We start from the raw sequence: 12,022 nt of genomic DNA, 5'->3' as shown, positions 1-12,022 counted from the left end.
CAGGCGAGCGGCCCGCAGCGTGGCGCCGCCCGACCCCCGCTCTGCCCCCCGCGCCCGCAGCCGCCGCCGCAGCCAGGGCCGCTGGCTCCCGCCCGGGGGCGGCGGCGGACGGGGCGGGGAAGAGCTCGGTGCGGACGGGATCGGCCGGCGGCGGTCCCTCCGCCTCCTCCTCCCGCCAAGCGTCGCCCCGCGCTTCGCTCCCCGCGGGTTTGTGGCGCTGCGCCGGGGGAGGATGAACGGAGGATAAATGGTGCCCAAAGCGGACAGCGGCACCTTCCTCCTCCTCTTCCTCCTGGTGCTGAGCATCACCGAGCCGCTGCGGCCAGGTAGGGGCGGAGGGGGGACACGGGCACGGGGCCTGCACCGCTCCTCGGGCCTGGGCTGCGCCTCGGCTGCGGGGCTGTAGTGCTGTAGGGCTGTAGTGCTGTAGGGCTGTGGGGCTGTAGTGCTGTAGTGCTGTAGTGCTGTAGTGCTGTAGTGCTGTAGGGCTGTAGGGCTGTAGTGCTGTGGGGCTGTGGGGCTGTAGGGCTGTAGTGCTGTGGGGCTGTAGTGCTGTAGGGCTGTAGTGCTGTAGGGCTGTAGTGCTGTAGGGCTGTAGTGCTGTAGGGCTGTAGTGCTGTAGGGCTGTAGTGCTGTAGGGCTGTAGTGCTGTAGGGCTGTAGTGCTGTAGGGCTGTAGTGCTGTAGGGCTGTAGTGCTGTAGGGCTGTAGTGCTGTAGGGCTGTAGTGCTGTAGGGCTGCGGGGCCAGGCCCGCCCACACCTTCGGGCTGCGCTGCAGGGGAGTGGGGCCCACGGTGCCCCGCAGGTGGCTGAGGCTTTGAAAGCCTCGCTGGAAATGCATGTAACCCTTTATCCAGCGGAGTGCCGGGGGTGTCAGGTGCTGCTGTCCTGCCTGAGCCCCAGCAGCAGCCCCCTGTGCATTTGGTGACACAGAAACGTATGCGGAGAGCCCCAAACTGCCTCTCAAAGTCATCGTTCAAAGAGGGAAAAGCCCTGTTGCATCTCAGTTCTTACCACATTGTGTCCCCTGTTCTGTGTGTTTGCTTCTTGCAGGGAAGTGGTGGAGCTACAGGATTTTCTTGGTAGCTGCTGGGCACGGGGCTTTAAAGCATGAAGACAATTAACTTTCTAGAAATTATTCGTGTTTGTTGGCAGAAAGTGACTTCTTGAGCTGTGTTGTTCACTCGTTTCTCTTTGGATGTTCAATTTGCTCAGAGCCACGAGGATCTATAGCCCCAATGTGAGGCTGCCTCCACAGGTTTGGAAGCTGTTTTCTGTGGCACGGTGAGCTTCCCCCTGGCTGCTGCTCACTCTTTGTCAGTATGATGGTGAGAACGTTGGCATTCCTCTCGTAACTTTGAAATCCCCTCGTTATTGCCCTTAAAAATAACTCTGGTGACCCAAACTAATAAAACGTGACACTGTTAGTGAACTGTGTTCAAGCAAGTTCTCGGTACAGCTGAAGCACAATTGGGTCAGTGTAGGCAGTCCGACTGAAATAACAAAGTTGGATGTTGAAACTGCTGTGTGTGTGACTTGCATTGTTTTATCTTGTTTCTTTGGCAGAGCAGTGTGTATGTTAGGGCTTATGACGTGCACTTAAGTAGCCAAAAAAGCTGCTAGCCTAGCTGGTGTTTTTGCAGCTAAAGGCCTTTCTGTTGGTCAGGATGCACTGTCAGCTCCATGACAGGCACTGTTCCTTATGGCTGACACTGGGTGCTGGGGGTGGTCGAGCTACCAGTTGGAAGCACTCAGCAGAGGTTTGTGTCCTCTCCCAGGGAGGAGGATTGACCCTCACCTCTCTGGCGTGGAATTGAGCATTGCAGCCTTTTAGATGTTGGAAAATGGTACTTTTCATATGGTGTCAGAGCAGGCGTTACTGTCGTATGGTATCAGATTCTTGTTAGCACCCAGTGCTTGGTGGTAAAAGACAAGCTTTGTCTTGAGTGTTTCTCTTTGAGTATTTTTCACTATTGCACTAATGTATTGACTTTAAAGATCTGTGGTCTCCTGGCTAGGCTGCTGGAAATACTTTGTTTGTAAACATCTCCCAGCTGTCATCATCTCAGGTTGTACAATGCTGGTTTTGGAAGCTGTAGCATTGGGATTACTGCACAGCAGCTCCACGTGCATTGCCTGAACCATGTGTATGGTTACATGTGGAACCGCACGTAAAGTAAGGAGCCTTAGCTCACCTCCTTGTGGCGTAACCAGCCTTGTGCAGGATGGCATCTGGAGTTCAGTGCTGTTTGAGGAGCTCTTTTTGGGACGCCCATCCTGTTTACCCACAGCCAGAGCTGTCCATGGTGATGGCTTCCTGTGCCCTAGGGGCAGCCTGCAGCTCAGGGGCTGCTTTGTGCCCTCTTTTCCTTTGCCAAGGTTTGCTTTTAATTTACTTCACGTACTGTCTCCAACAGGTCATCTGTTGAGTAACTTAAGTATCGTAGGGGCTTATCCTGAGATAAAATGTGCAAATGGGAGATCACGTTCATGTGTGTGCAGACTGTGCATAGAACTGAATTTCCCATTTTAAACAGGGAGAATGGCAATGAAGTGTCCCTTGTCTCTTGTGGGCAGGTGCATGGGTTTCCTCAGAGGAGGGTTGTAATAGCATTTGGACTTAGAGTTTATTTTCCTGGTTGTGTTTGTTTTTCTTTCTGCTTCTTTAAACCTGTGTATTGTAGCAACTGTCTTCCTGGTTTACAAAGGATGCCTGCAGCTTGCTTAACTTAAATCTGCACTTGGAGCTATCAAATGAGTGCTGCAGAGTGATGTGAGGCTTTATGTACTCTGAGATGAATGTGTAGTCCCTTCACAATTCAGTCCCAGTGAATCAGGCTCCTCTTTGTACTTCCATGTTAATTTGACACTAGCTTTGTATCCGTGTTCTTGCTGTGCTCTTCAGATAAATAAAACCTTCTTTTAAGCCTCCTCAACTGTAGTATCTTTTCAGGCAAGCTGAAAGGCAGTGATTTTACATGGACTTATTTTTTTTTTCCTGCATTTAGGGTGAGATAGTTTTTAGTAGACTGGGAGAGTAACATTTCTATTTCCTTTTCTCTTTGTTTTGCCAATTTTTCTGTGTTGATTACAGAAGTCTGCTTTACACAGCTACCATCACTAACAACCTCGGGTGCGTCCAACGGGCCGTGACATCAGCCCTGGCTGTGGAGATGTGGATTCCTGAAGATACCATGGGCAGCTACGTTTTTCTTAGCCACTGGGCTTTTAATGGTCATTTTTTGCCTCATATATACCTCAGCTTGAATTTGTCCCAAATTTTCTCTCTTTTCCCTGCTTTTTGACCACAAACTGCTTATTTTGATCAGTAGCTTCCTTTTAATTGTATTATGGCCTGAGTTGAAAAGGACCTCAAAGATCTTGTACTTTCAACCCCATTGCCATGGGCAGGATTGCCAACAACCAGACCAGGCTACCCAGAGCCACATCCAGCCTGGCCTTGAATGCCTCCAGGGATGGGGCATCCACAGCCTCCTTGGGCAACCTGTTCCAGTGCATCACCACCCTCTGTGTGAAAAGCTTCCTCCTTAATGCATTATTGAAAATATCTTTTTTATTATTTTATTTATTAGTAGAGCATTTATCCTGAAGTTTGGAAGCTACTCGTGTGCACTGGAGCTCAGTGTGTCAGAACTTTGCAGCTATGTGGGTGTACAGGGAACGGCTACCTGAATATTTCTTTTAAACATGCACTAACTGGGCTGTATCCAGTGATCAGACACTCGTTTTTTGAGCTATTTGCCATGTTAGGGTTGGGCTTCATGTCTTTCTTAGGACGCCTCGCAACATCTGCTTCAGGTTATCGAACTCGCCGGCTGAGAGCTGTTGTTTTTATGTGAAGAAATATTTCAGCAATGTTTTAACAGGGTCACACTGGACTGGAACTAAATGGGGTTTATGCATGGCTCATGCATTTCTTTCTATTGTCTAAAAAGCATCGGAGATGGAAACCAGGAATTTGGTTTTGCTGTACAGTTTGAGGATGTGTAGAAAGTTCCTGTTTCTGTCAACATCCCATTACACAAGTGCACAGCGAAGGTTTGGGGGTCCTTACGTAATATTGGGAACTTAAACAGTCTGAAGTGATCAGCACGACACACTGGAGAATGTTGTTTAGTGGATTAAGTAAGAACATTGCTGAAGACAATAGCATGTTTTCATATTTAACAAGATAATGCTGCTTGCTAATGGAAAACACTTATACATGGTCAGGCTTTCTATTGGATTTTGTAATAGTGGTTCAGTACAGAGGCTTGTCAATGTAGGTCGTTGGGCTTTCTTGTTACAGCATTTACCAGGCAGCTAAAAGCCAATTGAGTTCTTCTTGGAGCTTTTTTCTCCACCACAGAGCTGGCTAGAGGAACTAATTCTGTTATACCTGAGTTTGGGTCCTAAAAATTGAGTGTAGCTTATCTGTTTAGGCCATTGTGAGGTGTCTGATCGAACACCCCACAGCCTTGGCTTAGAGTCGGCACATCTTGCTGTGGTGCTTGGTGTGCATGGCTGGAGCTTTGCAGGGTTGTCCAGGAGCAGTGCTGGGGCCTTGAGACTGGTGTTTGTACTGCCAGCTCCTTCTTGTTGATCTAAAGGTGTAGCTCCTAACAGAGCTCCTTAATTAGGAGTCTGAAAAGGCCCCCAGTAAAACTTGTATGCTGGGATTGAATTTGTTTGTTCTTGATTAATTCTGTTGTATTATTTGGTTCAGTTGAAGACCCAAATAGATCAGTCATAAAATGTGGCCAAGACAGAGTTCCTCTTTCCTAAAGAGATTGCATCATCTAGCAAGTAGAAGCTCTGATTTTGCTTTTTGTTCCCTGTCTTTACCTTGGAGAAAGCTGCGGTGAGTAATGTTTGTTCGCTTCCATGCTGCTGCTAGCTGCAGTCGCTGTTTGCATTCAGCTGAGCTCCCATGCAAGGGCTTGGTGCAAGGCAGAAGGTTTTCATTGCATCTCCTCAGTCAGCGCTGCTGCACGCAGGCCTGCCCCCTGCTCAGCCTCTCATTTTTCAATCTACCAGTTGTTGTTTTATTCCTCCTCCTGCTGTATATTACTGTTCTCTTTTCCCAGTGTCTTGCTGTTCTGCTGTTTCTTGCTGTAAGTGAGGCTGTTGGATTTAAAAGCTCTTCCTTGCAGCCACTGTCAGTGAGGGGGCAAGGCTGACAGTATGAACAGCAGCTGTGATGCTGTGAAATTGGTCATCCCTAATTGTAAAGCAAACTGGGGGTGCGTGTAGACTTGCTGCTAGCTGTGCCTGTGCAGTAAGGAGGAGCAAGGGGCCTGCAGGCAGACAGCGCTTTGTGTGCATGGCTTGGATTCTCAGAAGCAGTAGAGCAGAAGGGGACTCTGACAGACGTGACTTCTGTGTCCCCACAGTGGGTTCAGGAGTAGAGCAAGGCGTGGAGAAGTGCTGCTACAGGCTCGGTGGTTGTGGGAGGGCCCTCAGACCTTTTTAAGAGCTGGGGATTGACACAGCTGGTTTGAAGAGCTCAGAACTTCAGGTACTGAGAGTGAAAGAGGTGAAATCCCCCAGTGAATGCTGGCAAACCAGCCTGGAAGGTGTGAGAAATTGGGCAGCCCACTTTCCTGGCTCCAACAGGAGCAGGGGAACACAGGCAGCTCCCAGAGGAAAGCTTCTTGTGGTTCTTGTGGCAGAGCCTCCAAACACAGCTTCCTTAGGTAATGCTGGCTGGCAGGGTGGTTGCTTGTTTTGCAGCTGCAGCATATGATTCCTGCCCAAGTACAGTATTGTGCATGTGTTTCCCATACGCTGTAGTTATAGGGAACTGTTTGCCAGTTTCCAAGACTGTTCTGATGCCAGGGCCAGCAATTCTTCCTCGGTGCCAAGTGTGGGTTGGTGCCTGGCACTACCATGGGGCTGTTGGCTGCCCTGGGTGGGTTTGTGTATCCTGGAATGTCTGTGCATGGCAGACACAAACCCATACATTGCACTCACTGTGCGGTTGGTGGAGAACTCATTGAGGTTGATGAGAACTCTCAGCTCCTTTGGCTGGCATTGATGAGCTGCAGCAGAACTCCAGCAATTGAGTGACTTAAATACGTGAGTTGGGATGAGACTTGAATCTGCATTCCCCGTGTTGTGGTTTCCTGTGAAACGTTTAATTTCAGCTTTGCACTAAAGGGTCAGTCCTCTCATTCTGTATTTGATGAATGATGTTTTAATGGTATTCATTATATGGAGCTGCTGAGGAAGTTATAGTCAGTGTTTGATGCCCACCATTTAAATTATGGAAAAATACAAATTTTCTTAAGCTTAATAGGAATTGATAGTTGCCTCATTAAGTAAAGCTAAACAAAATAGCATTCAGCTTCCTAGTTAATTAAAATTAAATCTGGTTGATCTAAGCATTATATTTGGTTTCCACTGTGTTTATTGACTAGTGCATGGAAATGTGGGTGAGTTATGTGAATATCTGACTTAGGACGTTCCCTGCTTTTCTGTCCTTCAGCTTGCTGAGGTTTTTGGTCCTATTTTCGTAGAGTTGGAGAGGGGAGGTGAGCGAAGTGGGAATATGGAGCTGTGCAAGGATGCTGTACTGTATCAGTGCCCATCTGTGGCTTCCTGAGCCCAATCAAGTGGGATGTGGGTAATTAAACCTCATGTTTTGATATAAGAAACCCTTGCCCAGGTACTTGTTTTATTGCAGAATGGGGGAATGTGGCATCACACATGGTGTGGACAGATGCGATGGTGACCAAGACAGACTGCATTCCTGCCATGCTGGGCTCTGCTGGAGCCATGGAATGCTATTCAAAGCACGACCATTTGCCCGGGTGCACAGCAGCTACTGCAGCAGCTACTTTGCAAAGGATAGAATGTGTTTTCAGTATCTGAGGTCAGAATGTTTCTGTGTATCAAATTTTTGCTTTTAAGTGTTCTAGACACTCGCATCAAGTCCTGTGCAAGACATGCAGAGAGAAACAAAGCAGGAGCTGGAGGTTTTTGTAGTGAGTTGCATTTGAATAGTGCTCGTGTGTATGTAGAATCTCCCGTTTTCCCTTGGTGATTGAGGCCATAACTTTGAAGGCTCTGCAAAAAGCCTGTTCTTTTGGTTTAAAATTAATAAATGGGGTTAGTTTTTGGGGAGCAGTGTCATTAAAAATGCCCGTCTTCATAGGTAAGATTTTGTTACCTACTTGCTTGGCATTAAAGGTTATTGCAGCAAGGAACCCTTAATGCATTCTTGACCTGAAATGATGTGTTTTCTTTGCATTTGTTTGGATTGCTGTAAGTTTGGGGGTATGAATCCTGTACTGGGGCAAACTGACATTAGCTTTTGTTTTGTTTTTCCTTCGAGGTGGGAACATGTGTTGTCTTGTTGGAAGTAAATGGAATTGCTTCCTAGTATCTTTGCAGTCTGGCAGTCCCTACTTTGAGTTTAAGGGTGGTTACAAATTAGCCTTGATTGCTCTGATAGTTCTTGAATTGATCTTATCACATGTCATCTGAATGCTCTGCTTGTTGAAACTTGATCTAAAGAAAATACTCATGTTGTTCATGTAGGATTGTGGATTGAAGTTTTCCGTTCCTCTATGGTAAAGTCTTATTTCTCTCAGTAACTGTTTTCTTGCTGGATTTTTTTCTTTTTTAATGCTCACAGTTTATTTTGCCCCAGGGAATACAGATTCTTTCCCTGGTGAGCCTTGTTAAAGGAAAATAAGGCTTTGCGTAAGTGTAGGTATTGTACCTTAGCTCTTCCTGCAGAAAGGCTTTGTAGTTTGTGTTCTTCTCTAATCCTGAGGATGCAGCGGGTTGGAGGAGAGGCACTAATCTGACATGTCTGCCTTCCTGTGGGTAGTTCTGGTAGGCAGCTCCCACCCAGGCAATGGCACACAGTGCTTGGGTATCCTTAGCTGCTCTGCATCTCTTCTAAGGGGTATTCCAACAAACACAGGCTGGTGGAGCAGCAGGCCAAGGCCCTATGGAAGTTAGACCACACAATTACCCCAGCTGGATGGAAAATAGAGGGTGTGCGAGCAGGCTTTGGTGCTGCACTGGCATAGGTTGCTTGGTGCTGTTGTACTAAACATTAAGTCTTCATAAAACAGCTGAAGTCCTGAAAGAGGTTGTTAGGGTAATGGAAACGTAGACTTTAATTCTGAACCATATTAAAAGTTCTTGAGGCCCTGTGGTTTCGGCTTTGTTGCGAGTGATACTTTGTGCCAGAGCTGTATCTTGCTCTCCCCTTCTGCTAATCTGCTTATTATCATAATATAACAGTTTCTTGGGCAAAAAGAAAAAAATAAAAAGCAAGCCTGTTACTTAGCTGCTATCATCACTGTTAGGAAAATAAAGCAGTTTTCAGTCTGTAGTGCTGCATTGCATAATTCACAGTCTTTTAGCAAAGTTCAAGTAGCAAGCTTTGTTTTCTTTTGGGTTTTAGCAGTACTGAGGAACTGAGAATTACGTCTTTTTTCCCCCCTTTCTGTGTCAGTATTAGGAATAAGTGTCCACAGTGATAAAACACAAAGTCTGTATTTTCTCAGTCTAGGGAATCACGGCCTGGGTTCCCACTCAAGACGTTCCGATGTTGCATTGGCTGAGTGCCGGGTCTCTTGCACTGCCTAAGGTGTTGCTTTGTGTGCTTTTTTTCTTTTAATCCTTACTGGCATTGAATCTACCCTGCAGACAAAGAGCAGACAATGAATCGGAGTGAACAACACTTGTGAGCAGGAGGAAACTGGGTCAGTTCCAAGCTCACACAGGTGTAGGTATAGCATCGATGGGTCTGGAGGGGATGAGGGGAAGTGGGCTGCTAACGTTCCTGAACGCAGTGTGAAATCTTGTGATGGATTTTTAAGGTCATTTAGCATAACTCAGTGTGACAGAACCCTGAGTAATACAGAATGTTCATTAGTTATTCATTAGAATTTACAGTTTTCAGCTGGAGCGCTGTCACAGTTTTAATTACTTCACGATACTACATGCTGAGGTCATGCAGAGAATTGGAATGCCTGTAATGTGTATTATTTATTTATTGCCACTTACAGTACCACTTAGTAGGAACAAGGAGCTTTGGGATCTCTGATTTTGAGGTGCTGGAGTTAACAGGTACTGATTGTACTCGGCTCTGATGAGAGGTGCCATGAACTAATTGTGCTGATAAAGCTTAGTGTGGATTGGGATACACAGAATCAGTCATAAGAAAAAAAAAACCCAAACATTTTCAATTTTAATATATTTGTTCTTAAATGTGTATAAAATGATAGTGGAACGTGTAGGTACAGATCTAAAGCGCGTAGATTTGCTCTTATAAAACATAAGTAAGACCTGTTGGACAAGTTGAATAAAATCTGAATAAGAAGAGCTCCTGGCCCAAGTACTTGTAGGTAGTGTTGTCCTTACTGCTTAATCAGCTTTCAATAACAGTAATTGCCTCTTCAGAATATTTTCCTGCAGGTTGATTCATCTGGTTTGATGCAACGAGCAACTCTGACATTGAGAAAGCAGGAAGCAGTTTTGTTTTCCTTCAGTCTGTAAACAAATGTTATGGCAGAGGATCTGCCAGGTCCAGTCTTGAGAAACCTGAGCAAAATAAGCGATGTGCGTGAAGTACACACAGCTTCCATTGTTCATTACAGTTTCAAGTACATGACTTTGAATGTGAGCTTGTCTTTTCAGTTACAGTAATAGTTTACAATAGAAATAACATTAAACGCTGGCTTTGGTGCATTTAATCAAATTTTAATTTCCATACAAATGAATCACAGCAGACAAGAACAATTAACATAGGAGATGAAGAGTGGCATTTCTTTGTCTTCAGAATGAAACAGCTTCAAATGCTAGCAGTGTAAACACTAAAAGCTGGCTTCCATCTATAGTGTTGGCTGCCAAAAGAGTATCTTAATGTATCAGACTTTACTGGCTGATGAACTTCTAAATTAATGAGAAATTAAGTCATAGCAACCAGAAGAACTCAGTCCCACGTCATCAGTGACTGCAGTCAGAGTTTAATCTTTGTGTCAGAGCTTTCTCCTGAAATGAGTGGTATGTTTTTGGACTTTGGTTCAGAGCAGTAGCTCCCCTGCTGCATTGCTTCATAGATGTGCTCACCTCTTCAGTTGGGAGCTGCCAAGGCTGTGGATTCCTGCACCGCTCATGGGTGTTGGGTCCTCATTAGGAATGCATGGCTTAAAAGTGAGGGAGTGTGTCAGTGGCACGTTTCTGGCTTGGAGATTCTGCTTTCAGGTGTTCCCTTTTTCAGTGGATCTTGTAGACATCAGTGTCTTGGTTGGAATTTAGATTCTGAAAGCCATCATGCAGGCTGTCCTCATGGCAGCTGGGTTGAGGTCCTCATGCCACGCTCAGGGCTGGCAGTGGTGGCGGATGACAAGCTGTAGCTGACACAGTTTGAAATGAATGTGGACAGATGCCATCCGATTTGATCTGAAGCTTGCTGGTTTAAAGCGACCTCATCGAATTCATTCAGAAATGTGAACTAGCAAGGTGAACTTGTATTGAATCATCAGCTTGTTTCTTGTGCCCGTTACGGTCTTGATTTGATATTGGAAGCTCTCAATGAGATTTACTATGTGGAAAAGTAAATGTGGGTTCTGAATTTAGATCCTCTCAGCCTTACCTTCAGTTAAACACTTCTGTTGAGTAACTGGCTGTCCCTGTGCTTTCTGCATGGAAAAGGGGAGAGATGAGTAAGAAATCAGTTCAATTTAAAATGAAAATAGGAGACATGCTTGTCCAAATGCACCTCTGGAAGATTTGAAGCAGAAAACACAGGCTGCAGTTAGCACAGGGCCCAGGGCAGTATGCTGCAGGAGCCATGCACCAGGACTTGCCTATGCACAGGCCCCAGAAGGAAAACATTCTCAGTTATTCAGATTAAATGGATAATTGGACCTGGGAGGACTTCCTGCATTGTTTTATAATGGAGAAAAGGTGCTCGCTTCATGAAACCTGTGCAGCTGTGCTGGAATTTGGGACGGAATTGGGAACAGCTTTACAGGAAGAAAAGTTTTCTGTAGAAGCATAAGCTTTGGTAGGACTTCTCTTGGGTGAGTGACTCCAGTGGGTGCACTGCATTATCTGATGATGCATCCCCAAAACTTGGTATTGGCATTTGTGGCCTTTGCTCAACAGGAACATAGTACTGTGCTGTATGTTAAGCTTGTAGAGCTGATACAAAGCCTGTCAGTTTGTACTGTGTAGAGAACTATGGGTGCTGATGTTTCCATTGTGCTCTTGCTTCCCTTCTTCCCAACAAATGCCAAATAAAATAAGTTGAGAAAGCTGGAAGGTTGCAATGTGTTGTGGTTTTTGTTTGCTGGTACTAATACATGTCCTGAACAGGGATGTTGCAGGATGCAGAGTGCTGCTGTGCTCCTGGTACTCTGACAGCAGTAAGGGCTTAGGCTGGAGAGAACCAGCCTTTGGAATTGGTGGCCAAGGAGGTGCCAGGTAGGTCCAGCTGGAGGATGAGCCCATTTGGTAAATGTGAGAGGTGGTTGGATTTCCTCAATGACTGCATCTTGTTTGTCTTCGTGTTGAACCACAGCAGGCAACAAATAGAAGGAAGCAAAAGTGATTTAGAGGAAACTCTTCCAGAGACCTCACAGTGAATTGGGTGCTTGAATAATGCAGGGAGATGTGGGGTCAGGGCTAGGAGCGCAGGAAGTGATATTGACAGCGTTTTCAGAACACAGAGCTTTTCATTTTGCACTGGGCCCTGCCTTCATAAACATGTTTGTACACCCCATGTATACACATTGTTCATAGAGGAGTGTCTGTAACACAGGAAGCAACAACGTTATGGCATGTAGGTGGCTATTTTAATGCCCGTGATTTCAGGAGTGTCATTATTTACCTGACCCAGCTTTGTATAATTGTACTTAGAGCACTGGTGGCATGTATGGATCTGTGCAGAGACCAGAAGTTCTCTTTACAAGTAGTGTAATGGAGATCTGCAGCTGGGCAGAAAGCAGTCTTGTATGGGGAAAACATCTGCCAGAGACTCATTGCTTAGAATGAT

At 46.0% G+C, this 12,022-nt stretch overlaps 1 protein-coding gene across 2 annotated transcripts in view; it reads left to right on the top strand.

The window, feature by feature from the left end:
• Positions 1-110: 110 nt before the first annotated feature.
• DGCR2 (DiGeorge syndrome critical region gene 2) overlaps positions 111-12,022 on the top strand; it is a 37,225-nt gene continuing 25,313 nt past the window's right edge. For both annotated transcript variants that reach the window (XM_072351102.1, XM_072351101.1), the window contains exon 1: positions 111-326. In XM_072351102.1, coding sequence (XP_072207203.1) covers positions 248-326 — 79 coding nt within the window. In that variant the 5' untranslated portion in view covers positions 111-247. The remainder of the gene's footprint in view (positions 327-12,022) is intronic.

This window comes from Excalfactoria chinensis, chromosome 16 (genome assembly GCF_039878825.1).
Source record: "Excalfactoria chinensis isolate bCotChi1 chromosome 16, bCotChi1.hap2, whole genome shotgun sequence".
In the NCBI taxonomy this organism is placed as follows: Eukaryota; Metazoa; Chordata; class Aves; order Galliformes; family Phasianidae; genus Excalfactoria; species Excalfactoria chinensis.
The sequence above is the reverse complement of the archived record's forward strand: the minus strand, read 5'-3'. Positions and strand labels throughout refer to the sequence as shown.